This window comes from Molothrus aeneus, chromosome 27 (assembly GCF_037042795.1).
Source record: "Molothrus aeneus isolate 106 chromosome 27, BPBGC_Maene_1.0, whole genome shotgun sequence".
In the NCBI taxonomy this organism is placed as follows: Eukaryota; Metazoa; Chordata; class Aves; order Passeriformes; family Icteridae; genus Molothrus; species Molothrus aeneus.
The window spans coordinates 1,066,020-1,081,949 of NC_089672.1; the positions used below are offsets into that span (position 1 = coordinate 1,066,020).

At 61.5% G+C, this 15,930-nt stretch overlaps 1 protein-coding gene across 16 annotated transcripts in view; it reads left to right on the forward strand.

Annotated features, from left to right (window-relative positions):
- The first annotated feature begins 258 nt into the window (after nucleotides 1–258).
- Nucleotides 259–15,930, forward strand: part of UNC13A (unc-13 homolog A) — a 37,107-nt gene continuing 21,435 nt past the window's right edge. For 7 of the 16 annotated variants that reach the window (XM_066566561.1, XM_066566566.1, XM_066566565.1 and 4 more), the window contains exons 1-14: nucleotides 259–360; nucleotides 5,179–5,208; nucleotides 5,525–5,624; nucleotides 5,885–6,002; nucleotides 6,183–6,306; nucleotides 6,450–6,523; nucleotides 6,603–6,657; nucleotides 7,363–7,398; nucleotides 7,929–8,139; nucleotides 8,583–8,708; nucleotides 10,045–10,695; nucleotides 12,331–12,424; nucleotides 13,390–13,436; nucleotides 14,756–14,843. In XM_066566561.1, the coding sequence (XP_066422658.1) occupies nucleotides 339–360; nucleotides 5,179–5,208; nucleotides 5,525–5,624; nucleotides 5,885–6,002; nucleotides 6,183–6,306; nucleotides 6,450–6,523; nucleotides 6,603–6,657; nucleotides 7,363–7,398; nucleotides 7,929–8,139; nucleotides 8,583–8,708; nucleotides 10,045–10,695; nucleotides 12,331–12,424; nucleotides 13,390–13,436; nucleotides 14,756–14,843 (1,776 nt within the window). In that variant the 5' untranslated portion in view covers nucleotides 259–338. Of the gene's footprint in view, nucleotides 361–5,178; nucleotides 5,209–5,524; nucleotides 5,625–5,648; nucleotides 5,658–5,884; nucleotides 6,003–6,182; nucleotides 6,307–6,449; nucleotides 6,524–6,602; nucleotides 6,658–7,362; nucleotides 7,399–7,928; nucleotides 8,140–8,582; nucleotides 8,709–10,044; nucleotides 10,696–12,330; nucleotides 12,425–13,389; nucleotides 13,437–14,519; nucleotides 14,599–14,755; nucleotides 14,844–15,930 lie in introns of those variants that run through there. The other 9 variants (XM_066566562.1, XM_066566564.1, XM_066566568.1 and 6 more) reach the window with 5 other exon arrangements.

The following is a 15,930-nucleotide window of genomic DNA, read 5'->3' on the forward strand; positions in this document are numbered from 1 at the left end:
CCCTGCCCTGCCCTGCCGTGCCGTGCCGTGCCGTGCCGAGCCGAGCCGAGCCGAGCCGGGCGGTGCCGTGCCGTGCAGTGCCGAGCCGGGCGGTGCCGGGCGGTGCCGTGCCGTGTGGCCGGGCCGTGCCGCGCGTTCCGCTCCGTGCCCCCCCCGGGACCCCAGACCCGGCTCGGCCCCGGCGCCGGGCGGGGCTCGGGGGCGGTGCCGCGCGGGCGGGGGCGGCGGTGACGTCAGGCGCTGTCCGCGGTGCTGAGGGAAGATGGCGGCGCGCTAGAGCCGGGCGGCGGCCAGGGCCCCCCGCGCCCCCCGCGCCCCCCGGCACCCGCACCGCCGCCATGTCGCTGCTCTGCGTCGGAGGTACCGGGGCGCGGGGCACGGGGCGCGGGCCGGGCGGGGGGCGCGTCCCGCGCGGGGACGGAGCAGAGCCCGGGGCGGAGAGGGGGGAGCGCGGGGTTGCGGGGCCGGCGGGGCTGAGGGGAGTGCGGGCGGGAGGGGGCGGTGAGGCGGGGGGGCCGTGGGAACGGCTCCATTCACGAGCGCCCGGCGCGTGGATTTATGAATGAACCGGCGGGGGCGCGCGCGCGGCGCGGGAGCCAGGAGCGGGGGTGGGGGAGGGGCGGGGGTGTGGGCGCGCCCTGCCCGCGCAGGGATCCCCGGAACCCCCCGGGATCCCCGGAACCCCCCGGGATCCCCCCGAACGCTGGTCCTGACCCCAAACCCCCGCCGGGAGGGACGGGGCTCCCTCCGCGCCTCCCGCCGCCCCATGGGGACGGCAGGGGAGGGACGGGGCTCCCCCCGGAACCCTCCCGGGCTCCCCTCCCGCTGTGGGAAGGGGCTCCCCCCGGAACAACTCCCGGGTTTCCTTCATATCCTCCCAGCGCCGTGGGGCGGGAGCTGCCCCCATAACTTCCCACTGCCGGGGAGGGAGGGGGCTCCCCTATAAACCCCCCTGGGCTCCCTCCGTGGCCCTCCCCCGCCGTGGGGAGGGGGCTCCCCTCTCGCCGCCCACCCCAGCCTCTCCAGATTGCCGCCCCCTCGGAGCCCCCTTCTTCCCATCCTGCCCCCTTCGTGTCTCTTCCCACACCCCCCTCAAGCGCAGACCTCACCGTGCTCACCCCCCCAGACACCCCTGCCCATACACCCACCCCCCCACCATCGCATCTCTCCCCATATACCCCCCTCCCCAACCCCCCAGGACCCCACCCCTCACGCCTATCCTCAGGCACCCCCATCCTGCAGATGCAGCCCTCTGCATTCCCAACCACCCCCTCATCAAAAACATCCCATCTGTGCCCCCAACACCCCACATCCATCCCCACCCCCCCGCCAATTACACCCTGAATCATCCCCGACCCCCAAAATCCCTCCACTCCCAAAATCATCCACCCTCATCTATGTATCTCTACATTCTCTCAATCCCCCCAAAATCATCCATACCCATCTATGTATTTCTACATTCTCACCCCCCGAAACAGACCCCATGCACCCCAAATCCCACGCCCGCCCCACTTCCCTCTGTGCACCCCTAAATCCCCCCCTCAGATTACAGCCTGAGCCCCAGAGCCCCCTGTGCCCCTGCAGGTGTTGCTCAGCCTGGCATGGGGATGCTGGTGGGAGTCGGGGCAGCTGGGGGGGTCAGGGTAGGAGCCTGGGGGCCTGGTGCTGTGTGCCCAGTTAGGGGATCTGATGCTGGTCACCCCATACTGGGATGTACTGGGGGACTGCCCAGGTAGGGGATCCCTGCACTGAACACACTGAGCCCTGCCCACCCCAGTGCACAAATGAGTCCTGCAGGCTTGGCCTCAGCCTCGCTGGTCAGTCTGGATTGAATGCTCAGTGAGGGGGGACAGAAGTCGGGGGGGGTCCCTTTACCCCCTTGTCAAGGCCCTATGACATCCTGGTGGGGACGGGGTAGCACTTGTGTGTCTTGGGGTCAGAGGATGGAGGTGGCAGAGTGACAGCTGGGACAAGGGTGGGGGCATAGAGTGTCTGGGATTCGCCCACCCCAGGAGAAATCTGGAGGAAATGGGGCTCTCCTGGTGCTGCCTGAGTTCATCAGGATGGGGGCTGTGCCCCTTCCAGCCCCTGACGTGTCCATGTCCCTGAGGTGCTGTCACAGCCCCCTCTCTGGTGGCAGTGCCACAGCTGGCGTGCCCCTGTGTGCCCCCCCGCCATCCCCAGATTTCGAGGACTCTCCTCTGGCAGGGGAGGTGCCTCTTTACTGCCACTTAAAGGACTGTCACATGTGGTGACACCCTCGGTGGCGCTGGGGGTGGCTGCTCAGAAGCAGCTCCGAGTGGGCTGGGGCTTCCCCCAGTGCCCTGTCACCACTCGCTGCTCACGCTTCCCGTGCTATTTTGGGGGTCCCGGGGGCGGGGGTGCCACCCCAGAGCCTCCCCCCGGCTTTCCCTGCCCCTCCTGGGGGGCTTCGTGCCAGGGGCTGTCCCTGTGTGACAGGCACTGGAGTGACCTGGGAGTGTGGGGTGAGTGGGGACAGGAGGGGGTGTCTGGAGTGGCGGGAGGCAGACGGACAGATGGACAGGCGGGCGGACGGGCAGCTGGAGAGACAGATGGAGAGACGGAGGGACAGATGGATGAAGGGGATGGGAGACGTGATCACGGAGGCTGAGGGGTGGGTGGGTGGAGGGACAGAGGAAGAGGAAGGACAGAGGGGTGGATGGAAGGACAGAGGGGTGGGTGGACGGATGGAAGGATGGATGGAGGGGTGCATGGAGGGTTGGACAGAGGGTTGGATGATGGACAGACAGATGTATGGGGGGACAGACATAGGGAGGGTGTGTGGAGAGACCGGTGAGTGGACAGAGAGTGGGGTGGACAGGCAGAGGCATGGGTGGGTGAACAGAGAGGGACAGAGGGATGGACACACAGGAGATGGACAAATGGTGGGTGGTTGGAGTGGGTGGACAGACATGCAAATGGATGGATAGGCAGAAGGATGGGTGAGTGGAGAGACAGGAAAATGGACAGAGGGGTGGGTGGATGGACAGAAGGATTGTGAGTGGAGAGACAGGAAGGACAGAGGCGTGGGTGGATGGATAGAGGGGTGGGAGGATGAATGGACAGCAAGATGGATGGCAGATGGGTGGGTGGATGGCTGGAGGGATGGGTGGGTGGAGAGACTGGTAATGGACAGGCAGCAGGATGGATGTGTGGACAGGCAGAGGGGTGGACAGACAGACAGACAGGCCTGTTGGGGCATGCCAATAGCCCAGCCCAGCTTTCATGCCATTCCCAGTCCAATCTCTGCCAGCTGCCTCCTGCCTCAATTTCCCCAACTATTCAACACCCCCTGAGAGGAGTGAGATCACCCCAGCCTGGGGAGACCCCAGCTTGTTGATGTCACATAAGTGTCACACTGTCCTCAGCTCCTTGCCTGGAGACTCAGGTTGAATTTAGCCCCAGGGTGGCACCCCAGGTCTCACCACCCCTGTGCCAGCTTTGGGGACCCTTTGATGGGTGGGAGGGCAGCACATCCTGCAGATGGTGATAGCAGGACTTCTCCCTGGCAGGAGATGACAGCCAGGAAAGCCACGTGTCCCCTGGGTAATTGTTTGTTCCTGTCAGCTCGGGTATTTTTGGAGCTTTTCCTTCCTCTGCTCTCCCGTTCCTTTTTGGAAGCAGCAGCTGGTGAAGAATAGTGGGTGCCCCTGGGCCCGGGGGAAGGGGGATCCCTGTCAGCCACAGGCAGGTTCTGGCTCCAAATGCTCTGTTAGAATAGAATGATATCAATTTATAATATGTATAATATAATGTATAAATACATTCTATTTCATTTACATAATCATTACACACAGTGGTGCCAGCCATCCCCACACAGCCCCCAGGCTCCCAGCCTTGTGTCACTCGAGGATCTTTGGATCCCGGAGCTTTGTGCCAAGCTCCCAAGTGTGAATTCCCCATCTCTGTGATTCCCTGGGAACATGGCTGCCACTGACGTCGCTGGTGACCTTCCTTGAGGCAGAAAGCCACGCAGGGTGTCACCCTTTCAGTGGCACAGGGCAGGCAGCTGAGTTAGAGGGTCCCCAGTTGTTTTCCGAGGTGATGCTTTCCCTTGCCTCAGTTTCCCCGAGGTGTCTGGTGCCTCCTCCCAGCCCTGCCAGGCACGTGGCGCTGGCGGCAGCCCCGCGTCCCCTCCAGCGCTGGTGGCGGCTGATAAGCGGCTGGCGAGTGGCACGTCTCCGAAATCAAATTACCTTTGATGTCGCCAGGGCTATTTTCATCCCTGCTCGGTCACGTTGGTCCTGCACCCGCTGGCACCCGCGTCATTTACGCGTTCTCCGGGTGCTGTGTCATTCCCTCCCCGCCCGGTCCCCTCCCGACAGCTCCGAGGACACTCCCGGGCCCCGCCGCCCCCCGGCATTGGCGGCGCCGGTACCGGCCCTGCTCGGTTCCCTTTGCCCCCCCACTGCAGCCACAGGCTGGGGACCGACCCCCACCCAACGGGGAACAGCTGGGGGGTGTCAGCCAGAGCTGGGGGGGTTCCCGTGGAACTGAACAGGATCAGAGGGCTCCCTGCACCCCCCAATGGACACGATGGGAACCAGCCCCACAGTGCCCCCACGGGAGAGGCAGGGCTGGGATGCAGTGTGGGAGGTGTTTTGGGGCTGTATAGGATTTTGGGGGGGCATCTCCTCTACCCCTGGGGCTGTTTTCGGTCAGGGAGGGTTACAAGCCCTGACCCACCCGGTTTCCTGCGGGAAATGTGGGTCAGTGGTTTGGGAGAGCCTTAACCCTGGTTCTGCTGGGTTGCTGCCACCCAGATGGGACTCGAGTGGGGAACAGCGTCCCCCATGTCACCGGTTTTCCTCTGGATATGGATGGTAACATCATCTGTTTCTCCAAATAAATCCCAAGTCAAAAGTGTGGGGTGAGGGGGGGTAACACCCCCTCAATAGAGGAAGGCTGGTCATTTGGGGTTGCAAGCTGTCCCAGAGTAGCGTTTTTTTGGGGGAGCATTTTCTCCCCTCCATCTCATATCTGATCCCTCACCTCACTTGGCATGGGGGATCCCAGCACTTTTCTCACCTGGCAGCTGGGGGGGCGTGGGGGTCAACCAGGACTGGGGTCCTCCCACCCCTTTGACACCCTGGTGGGGATCCCCAGCCTTTCCCCAGGGTCTCAGCCTGATTTTCTTCCTTCCCTTTGTCCCCACAGTTAAAAAGGCCAAGTATGATGGGCCCCAAGGTGAGTGAGACCCCACCTGAGGGGAGAGAGTGGGGGGCTCTTGGGTTGGTTGGGTGTGGCAGGATCAGAGGAGGGGCTGGGGAAGGGGGTCAAGGGGACCCTTAGCTCTGGAGGCATCATTTGGCAAGTTGGGGACACACACACACAAATGGGGATGCCCTGGATGGAGTGGGGGGCTCACATCCTCCCAGCCCTGGCAGATGTAGGATCTCTCCTGGGACTGGGGTGCTGAGGGAAGTGTGTGGGGGTGGCAGGGGGCAGTGTTGGGGAGTGGGGACACACTGGGGGTCACTTCACCCTCTGCTCGTTCCCACAGAGAAGTTTAACACCTACGTGACCCTGAAGGTGCAAAATGTCAAGAGCACGACCATCGCAGTGCGGGGCAACCTGCCCTCCTGGGAGCAGGACTTCATGTTGTGAGTGTCCAGGGCTGTGCAGGACTTCATGTTGTGAGTGTCCAGGGGTCCCCCGAGCTCCCCCATCCCTGCTGCTCCCCCTTGCCCCCATAAACAACATGGGCAGTCCCCCACTGCCCTGAGCCCAGATCTGAGGGGCTCACCTGAGTCCTGGCAGTCCCTGAGAGGACAGGTAGAAGCTGGGGTGGTCCCAGGAGGCTGCTGAGACCCGAGGGGGGGTTAACTTCATGGGGGTAACCTGATACCTTTCCTGTCCCCAGTGAGATCAATCGGCTGGACTTGGGCCTGACTGTGGAGGTGTGGAACAAGGGGCTCATCTGGGACACCATGGTGGGCACGGTGTGGATACCCCTCCGGACCATCAGGCAGTCCAATGAGGTAGGAGGCAGGCAAAGGCATCTCCCTGCTGAACCCCAAGGGACATGTGCCACCCCCAGCTGTCCTTTGGGCCAGGCAGAGCCTTCCCCATCCTGCCTGGGGTCACACCCTGTGTGCTGGGCTTGTGGGGAAACAAAAGGAGGGTCTGGGAGCTCTCCTCACCCCATTTCTACCTGACAGGAGGGACCTGGGGAATGGCTCACACTCGACTCCCAGGTCATCATGACTGACAACGAGATTTCGGGCACCAAGGATCCGACTTTCCACCGCATCCTCCTTGACACACGCTTTGAGCTGCCGCTGGGTGGGTGCCCCAGGCCCAGGCTGTCCTTCCTTGCCCTCAGCCCCAGGGGTGCTCATGAGCTTTGGAGCTGAGGCTGAGGGTCCAAAAGCTTGAGGGCTGTTTTTGGGAGGTCTGTGCACCAGCTGGGGTCTTTGCCCTCGCAGATATCCCTGAGGAGGAGGCCAGGTACTGGGCCAAGAAACTGGAGCAGCTCAATGCGATGCGGGACCAGGATGATGTGAGTGCTGCCAAGCCTGGGGTGAGGGGGCAGGGGCAGTGCTGCCAGCAGGAGCCCTCACCAGCCCCTCTCTCCCCAGTATGCCTTCCAGGAGGAGCAGGAAAAGCCTCTGCCTGTGCATGGCTCACAGTGCTGTAAGTGCTGCCCTGTCCCTGCCCCGCTGTGGGACACCCACACCCTCCTTTCCCACACTGAGGAATTTTAAGGGATGGGCTCCACATCTGCTTTGGGGCATTGGACCCCAGCCCAAGTGGGGTTCAACTCCACCCCATACCCAGTCCCCATCCCCACTCCTGTTGTCCTTCCTGTGTTTGCCAGTGTTTCTCTGCTGTCTCCCAGCTCCACAGTGGCTGAGCCTTCCTGTGGGTGGAGGGGAGCAATAGGAGCAATGGGGCTGATGAGGACAGTTCCACTGGGGCAAGGGGCAGCAGGCTGGTGTTGGGGGCTGCTGGATGGGGGCCCTGTGGAGGCATTTGGGGTGGCAGCTCAGTTTGTCCCAACACATGCCTCAGTTCCCCCTTCTATAACCACCCCAGGGGCATGCATGGTTCAGTGCTCCTGTGCCCACCCCCAGGCCCCGTCCCCTGTCAGTGCCACCATGCCTGGCCATAGCATTGTCCCCAGCCTGGGTCAGTGGCACCATGCCCACCTCGGGCACTGTCTCCAGTCCAGCTTGGTGTCATCATGTTCAGGCCCAGGCAGTGTCCCAGTGCCAGTGTGCCCCATGCTGGATGCTGTCCCCAGGGCAGTGTCCCCAACCCAGGGTGCCCCCTGGGGCAATGCTGGTTCCTCCCAACCAGCTGCCTCCATCTTTATTGTCTCTGCCCCTTTCTTTGTAGGCAACTGGAATTATTTTGGCTGGGGAGAACAGCAGAGTAAGTATCCTGCCCACTCCTCTCTTCCCAGCCTGGGGGTCCCCAGCACATCCCTCTTTGCCTGGCCCCAGGGCTCAGAGGACCTGGAGCTTGGGTCTAGCCTGTGGCCTTGTGCCTTGACTCTGTACTGGGTGAGGACAGTGTCACCAAGTGCCCTGTCCTGGGCAGGGCTGTCCCCATGGGCTGGTGGGGATATGGCACCATGGGGCTCTGTGCCCTTGGGGTGTCCCAGTGGCAATGAGCAGCTCAGGCTTTGCCTCTGTGGTGGAGCATTGGTGGGGCAGAGGGAGGGTCCCTGCCCCCATCCTCTTCCCCCTTCTGTATGTCCCAAATTCCCCCTCCACCTTCCCCTCATCCCCCCAGACCCTTCCTGTGCTGACAACGTCAGCTCGCCCCTCATCCTGCCCTGGGCCCACCTCCCCAGCACAGTCTCACAGCGGTGGGGATACAGTGGTGGCACTAAAGGGTCTGTGCAGGGTGGGGGGCAGATTTGGGCCATCCCCTGCCCTGCTCACTGTGGCCCCTTGCAGACGATGACCCTGACAGTACCGTGGACGACCGGGACAGTGACTACCGCAGCGAGACCAGCAACAGCATCCCCCCACCCTACTACACCACGTCCCAGCCCAACGCCTCCGTGCACCAGTACCCCATGAGGCACCAGCAGCAGAGCTCCCGCGACTCCTACACTGACTCCATGCAGAGCTACGAGATGGACTACTCGGACCAGGCTCCCATCAGGTACAGTGGCCACAGCCAGCTCACCCTGGCACCGGCTCTCTCAACCTCCCCCACAGGTGACAGAGGCCAGCGGGTCCCCAGGGGGACGCCAGGGATGGCGCTCCCAGTGCGGTGGGTGACAGAGGGAAGGATGAGGTGAGGAAGAGCAGGGTGGTGCTGGCCCCATCCAAACCTTTCCTTCTCACTGGGAAGTTTTCAAACTCTTTTGGGTCACTGCCCTCCTCTGTCCTCACTGGGCTTGGGGCCCCCCACCCCTGGCTGTCCCTGCTGGGAGCTGGGCAGCTGAGCGTGGGGTGGCTGGGGACACAGACGTGGCAGGGCCCAACCCAAAGTGCCAGCCCCATCCAGGTGGACAGAGCCTCCCTGCCAGTGTCCCCACGGCAGCAGGGGGTGGCGGGTGGCGGTGGGACCTCGCTGACCATGTTCCTCTCCTCCCCTGGCAGACGCTATGGTAGCGTAGACTCTGCCGCAAACGGACGCAGCGACGCTGAGTCCGGTTCTGAGTCGAGCAGGCGGACCAGCCGCCAGCCTTCCCTTGAGAGCAGGCGGTCCCTAGACCTATCGGATAGGTGGGTCCCTACCTGTGCGTGTGCCGTGTGCCGTCGCAGAGTGCTGTGCTCGGTCCTTGCAGCCATGGTGAGGCCAACACCAGTCCTGGCAAGGGCGGCCTTGTGCCACCCTCCCCGCCCCGAATCAGCCTCCTACAGGGACAGCTTTGGGGTGCTCCAGGTGTCCTCCCCAGCCCTTCTTGCTGCTGCACCCCAGTTCATGGGGTGACGTCCCGGCATCCTGGTCCCGCTTGCTGGCACTGCCACTGTCTGGCAGCACCGCTGCCTGTTCCTTGTCGTGTCAGCGGGTGTGGGACTGGGCCCTGGGGGACTCAAATGCCACTCCCTGTTCCTGGTCACCTGCCACGGTGTGCCTGTCTGGGCAAAAGCTTCATGCAGTGATTTGGGATCCTGCGATGCGCCAAGAGTGCCTCTCCCAGCTCTGGCCAGGATCAGGATGGGGAGGTGTGGGGTTTCCAGGTGTGAGCTGTGTCTCCTGCATCCCTGTGCCCCAAGTGCTCCTTCCCAAGGTACCTGGATGACGCCAGTACCCCTCCCAGCTGGGATCAGCCTGAGCCATCCCCCAGTACTCCCTTCTCTGCGGTGTCCCCTGGCTTCCCACAGCCTGGCTCAGCCACTCTGGGCTCTGCCCAGCCCAGCCCCTCACCTTTGTCCCCTCACGCACCCCCTGAGCCCTGGCTGCCAGTGCTGGAGACGTGGTGTCGGCCTCTTCCTTGGCATGTCCCTGTCCTGTCTGCATGTCTGCTTCTGTCAGCCTGTCCCCACGGAGCCATGGGGCTGCCCTGTCCCTGGCAGCCTCCCGGGCCACAGGGCCCCTGTGGGCCTCCCAGTGCAGGCACCTGTGAGAGGAGGGGGCTGGGGGGACACATGGGGTGGGGGAAGGAGTCTGGCCTGGCAGCAAGAGCAGAGAGGAGCCCCCCAGGTAGGGATGGTGTTAAGAGGAGTGAGGGGGTTAAGGGGGTGTCCTGGGGTGGGGGTGCCTGGGAGGGCTGTGCAGAGCACGGGTGACAGATCTGTGTGTCAGGGGCAGGACAGGGTGAATGGCAGCAGCAGGAGGCAGGATCTGGCTGGGGGTGCTGCTGTCCCCACCCCTGGCTGGGGTGAGCCCAGGAGACAGACACTGTCAGCCAATCCCCACTGTCAGCCCAGGCACAGGCAGGCAGCTCAGAGTGCCCCTCTTGGGGGGCTGGTTCCAGCCGATGGAGTTTCCTGGTTCTGTGCCTTCGGCTCCCGATGGGAGCTGCACATCCTCCCGGCCCTGGTGCAGGGCCTGGGGCTCTGCCTGGGGTGCCACGGACCCACGGGAGCCCTGTCCTTGTGTCCCCTCGCCCCTCAGCCCTACAGGGAGCAGCCGCTACGCCTCGTCGGCCGAGCTGAGCCAGGGCAGCTCCCAGCTGAGCGAGGACTTCGAGAACGAGAGCCTGAGGGACTCGGAGCTGGACGAGAGGGACGGGGACTCCTACCACTCCTGCCACAGCTCCGTCAGCTACCGCAAGGACTCCCCCCGCTGGGAGGAGGAGGATGATGATGATCTCTACCTGGAGGAGGAGGAGGAAGAGTTCATTGAGGACTACAGTGAGACTGAGGAAGGCTACCCCAAGGAAGAGGAGTTGGAAGAGGAGGAGGAGGAGGAGCTGCGGGAGCAGGACACCTATGAACCCCCTGAGCATGAAACGTACCCACCACCACAGAAACCCCTGCCACAGCAGCCACAGCAGCAGCAGCAACAGCAACAGGTCCTGCAGCAGCAGCAACAGCAGCAGCAACAGCAACAGCAGCAGCAACCCCAGCTGGTCCCACAGCAGAAGCCTCAGCAGCAGGAAAGGAAGGAGGAGAGGAAGGAGGAGAGGAAAGAGGAGAGGAAGGAGGAGAGGGACACCTCTGCTCCCCAGGAAGCCCCTGAGGCCCTCCAGGCCCAGCGGGCAGAGGAGGAAGTTCCCCTGCAAGAGGCAGCCCCGGAGACTGAGCCCCCAAAACCAGCGGAGAGGTAGGAGGGGAAGCTGACCTGTGGTGTCCCTGCGATGGCACTGTGCCTGCAGGCACTGAGGATGCTCTGGAGGTGGGTCAGGGATGGTGCTGGTGCTTGGCACAGGACCAGGGACCTTCTGCTGTGTCTGGAGCTTTTCCAGGTGCCTGAGCCATCGAGGTGGGGCAAGCCCACCTTGTGCCACCCAGGCAAGAGCCAGCACCCTGGGCACATGGCCTGGGCCCCTGGGCCCAGCCACCCCCTGTGCTAAGCATGGCTCAAGGTGTTCAGGAACCTGCTGGGGCTGCAGGGCTGCAGGTTTATAACCTGGGACAAACATGGGGCTGGGGGAATGGGATCTCAGGGCTGTGATTCCTCTCCTCTGGCATAGGCTCTTGGCACCCTGGGTGGAGCTTGGTCAGAAGAGGAGATTTCCTTTACAGAAGTCAGTCCTCTCCCCAGGCCTGGTAGAAGCTCATCCATGGCCTCCTGTGCTGTACAAGTGAATTAATTGGTGGTCAGGTTCCTGGTGCAGCATGTGAATAATTCATGTCTTGGGGACAGATTATTCAAATATCATTATTGATCATTTCCATTTTCAGTGAGTGTCACTGCTCCGTGCAGAGGTGAACCGCTGTGATGGGCTTTTTCAGCCTTTTATTTAGTTTAAATTACACAGCAGGAATGGAGAATCTCAAATTTAAACCAATGTGTAATGAGCTGTTAAAAAAAAAAAAAAAGGATATTTAGGCCCAAGACCTAGCAGGAACCTGAGGGCCTCAGGTCATCTCTGCCTCAGTACCCACTGGGCAGGGGACTTAGGAGTCCTGTGCTAGGATTTGGGGACTGTGGATTAGTGCTGGGGACCATGGATTGTGCTGAGAACCCCAGATTGTGTTGAGACACCCAGATTAGTGCTGAGGGCCTCAAGTTAGCACTGATGACCCCAAATTAGCTTTTGGGACCCCAGAGTAGCACTGGGGACTGTGGATTACTGCTGGGAACCACAGGTTAATGCTGAGGATCCCAGATTAGCACAGACAGAGCCCCCAGGTCTGAGCAGGTTCATCTCCTGAGTGCCCCATGGCCTCTTCCCAGAGCAGTTCTGGGTTCCTCTCTCCATGTTGCATCACACCAGCCTCTCCAGGAGACTGGTGTGTTTGAAGCATTTCTTTATTTTTCCTCTGTGTCTTGATTTTGTAGGAGAGGAGAAAAAAACCCACAACACCCAGCACGTCCAGGCAGACACTTTTCACTGGGCTTGGAACCACTGGGGTGTTGGGTGCTCTTTACCCAGGGAAGTGGCCAGAGGACATTGTGCTGGGGAGATGGGGGGCAGAGGATGTTTAATTCACATGCTGGTGTCACCAGCTGTGCCCTCTGTGCCACTTGGGTGCCCAGGGCAGGGTTTCCTGAGGATGGGGGAGCTTCTGGCTTCTCCCCAGTGCTCTGCCCTGATTGTGGCTGCCCTTTGCAGTGGCACCTGCTGCCTTTTCAGTCCTTCCTGGTTCCAAGGGGCAGTTTTGCCATGTCTGCACTGTCTCAAGGCACATCAGGATCCCCCAGTTGCAGCCTCAGACCTGCTGGGGCTGTGGGGGCTGCTCCCCCCTCCCTGGTGCTGTGCTGGGAGGTGACAGGGGGTGTGTGTGCTTGCAGGGAGCCGGCAGAAGAGGAGGTGCAGGACCCCAAAGCACGAGCCAAAGCCAACTGGCTGAGAGCCTTCAACAAGGTCTGCATGCAGCTGCAGGAGGTGAGGACCCCCTGGCCACGGCTCAGGGCTGGGGGCACAGCCCCTTTCCACACCTGGGCAGCTTCCAGAGACATCCACAGACTCTGTGGTGCCAACAGTGGTGCCCACAACCCCACTGGCACCAAGTGGGATGCCCCAGAGGGGCCGGGAGTGCTGAGGATCCCCCGTGTGTGCTGCATGCGTGTGCTGGTGCGAGACCCCCGCCCTCTCCCCTCTGTTGAGTTGACAATATTTTGTTTTGTTTTTAGACTCCATCCTCCATCTTTTCTTTTTGTTTTGGCTCTGGATTCGCTCCCCGGGGTCTCGGTCCCCCTCCCCACCGCTTCTCTTTTCAGTTGTCCACCACCATGGCCCTTGCATCTGCGTCTCCCCTTCCTGCAGGGAAGGGGTGTAGCCTGCCTGCAGGTAAGCATGTCCACCTGGAACCTCCCAGCCACGTGTGTGCCTTCCCTGTGTGTGTGTGTGTGCTCAGGGATTGCCCATGAAGGAGGGGTAATGGTCTCTCTCTGCCCTTTTCCTCCAAAATAATCCCCTGCCTGCCGGGGTAGCTGGCACTGCTGGATGATCCCTGCACACACACCCTCTTCCATGTGCTCTGGCTTTTCCCTGCTCTTTTTTCCAACTGCTGTGGGTCCCTGAGGACCTGCTGAGCTTTTGTGATGCTTCTTCACTCCCCCAAGCCCTGAATTTTCACACAGTGTAGCCATGCCCCCTGCTTTACCAGCCTCATTCCCTTTGCTGAAGCCCACCCACTTGCTCACCCAGCTCAGCCTCCTGAAGAGATTTATTCCCAGTGCTGGCTCTTTGCTGGGAAGAGCCCCCTTGGTTTTGGAGCACACCTTTCTCTGCCCACCCTGCTCATCCTTCCATGCTCCTGCAGTGCTGTGAGCGTTCACTGCCCTGGGGGCGCTGTCCCCATGCTGGTGGCTCTTGCTGTGCCCTGACACTTGTCCTTTGTTTTCCAGGCCCGCGGGGAAGGTGATGGAGAAAAATCCCTGTGGTTCAAAGGCGGGTGAGTACAAGGGGAAGCTGGGCACACTCTGCCCCCTGGGATCTCAGCCCCTCTCCTCATTAGGATGTGATTAATGAACTCAGCATCAATGGGCTTGTGTGGGGAAGGGTTGCCAGGCTGTGGGCATTCAGGGAGGCCAGTCTTTTGGAGCTGAATTTTGGGGCTGGTCAGTGCTTTTGGAGCAGCCAGCAGACATGACATTGCTCTGTGACCCCAAGAGCTGCTGCTGAGGGGGAGAGCGAGGAGGTGAGTTGAGATGGGGATCAGGAGGGGTGGCAATTCCTGCTTCCCCCATGGAGTGGTGTCATGAGGAATCCAGAGCCTCTCACCTGGACAGGCTGGAGCTCTCAGTCCTGTCTTGCCCTCGCAGACAGCCCTGCCATGGACCTGGGCAGAACCTGGTAGGTTGCCTGAGAACCCTCAGATCACTCCAGGGGTTTCTTTCCAGCAGGGCTGTGAAGTTCCACTCCTGCCTTGGGTTCCCTTGCAGCAAAACTTGAGGCTCACCTGCACAGTGCTCCCCTTTGGGGGTCCCAGAGGGAACCCCAGCTCTCCAGCCTCACACTGCAAAGCCAAAGCTGACTAAGCCAAATGGGCAGTTTTTCTCCTGGGTTTCATTTCATGGTTAAGCTCCATGTGGGGAAAAATCACAGTTTTTTACCAAAATCCCTTTCCCCTTAGTTTTTAGTTCAGTGATCCCTACCCTGGCTGGAGTGGTGGTGGGAATGGGGATCCCATGGGTGGGTCCCTGGCCACTCAGGGGTTGCTTTGCAGTCATATTCTCCAAGTCCTAGATATTAAGAAGAAATCCTTTCCTGTGAGAGTGGTGAAGCCCTGGCACAGATTGTTCAGAGCAGCCGTGGCTGCCCCACCCCTGGAAGTATCCAAGGCCAGGTTGGCAACCTGATCTAGTGGAAGGTGTCCCTGCCCTTAGCAGGGCATGGAACGAGATGTGCTTTAAGGTCCCTTCCAACCCAAACCATTCCGTGGTTCTCTGAAGTGCTGAGTGACCGTGGGGCAACAGCAGGGGGCCCCTTCCTGCCTCAGTTTCCCCTTGCCCGCTGACTCTCCTCTCTCTTGCAGGCCTGGTGGTGGGCTGATCATTATAGACAGCATGCCGGACATTCGCAAGCGAAAACCCATCCCCCTAGTTAGCGATTTGGTGAGGTTCCTCCCAAGGCACGCCCCCACAGCTGCCAGCTTTGCTCCTGCTGCCCCACCGGACTGCGCCGCCCGTGCCCCGCTCCCCAGCTGCCTCTAACATGGCTTGTGTTCTCTGTTTTCTTTCCTGTGGCCTGGCTGGGCCTTCCCTGCGGCAGGGGGGCGGCTGTAAGGTTTCTGCGCTGCATTAACAGCATGCCCGACATTAAGCCTGGACGCAAATCTCTCCCTCTAGTCAGCGATCTGGTGAGCGCGGTGCGAGGGGTTAAAGAGACAGCGCCCTGGGGCTGCCGGCCAGCCCCCTGCCCCCAGCCCTGCCGAGGGGGGCGTCCCACACTGCCCGGGGGGCTCCTGGCCCTCCCTGCAGTGGGGAGCTGGGCTCTCCCTACCCGAGGGTGCTTCTCTTTAACGGAGCTCTGGTCCCTACCCCAAGCATCAGCCTAAGGTTTCCCAGGGCTGTATCTGGTTTCCCATTTTTTACTGGTGCTGTATTCCTGCCCCTTTGTGTCCCAGCTGCCGTGCCAAGCTGTCCCTGCAGCTTGGACCACGCTGGTGCTGGACAGACAGACAGACCCCCGTACCAGGGGAGGGCTGGCAATGGCTTTTCCAAGTTGCCCAGACCCTGTGCTCCTGTCCCCACTGTCCCAGTGTGTGGGGCTGGAGACCCCCGATGTGTGGGCCCCCCATGATGGGGTCCCCTCCAGTCCCTGGGCTCAATTGCACAGGGTCACTCTGCTGGTCCCCTCCCGCTCCTGATGACAAGAGACAGCAATTTTGGAAACAAAGACACCCTTGTCCCCCAGAATTAGGTGCCCTTCTCCTCCTTCCCCCTCTCTTTACACCTTGTCAGCTCCACTGTGTGCCCTCCCTGGGGTGCCACCCTCCTGTTCCCAACCTGTCTCCCCACATTTCCCCACCCCCTTGCCGTCCCCAACTTGGTGCCCCACCCCAGCCCTCTTGGGCAGCTGCTGATGCTTCTGCACTGTGCTGTGTTGGTGTTTTGGGGGTGGGGGGTGATGGGGTGGGCAATGTGTGGGGTTTGGGGGTCTGCTGCCTTTCCCTGCTGGGATTTGCAGGCTGCAACCAGTGCTGTGGCTTGGGGACACAGTGCCCCCACCACAGACTGCTCAGTGCTGGATGAGGGGGTGTTCCCCCAACTCCCACTGGTTCTGGCAGGGAAGGGGCTCTCCTGGGAAGTGTTTGCACTAATGGCTTTTTATTCCCCCCTCGCTGGCCCTGGCTGCCCACAGGCCATGGTAAGTGCCCCCTTCAGGAGTCTCAGACACATGGTGAGAGGCTCTGCCTCACTGGAGCTGAACTGGGAATGTCATAG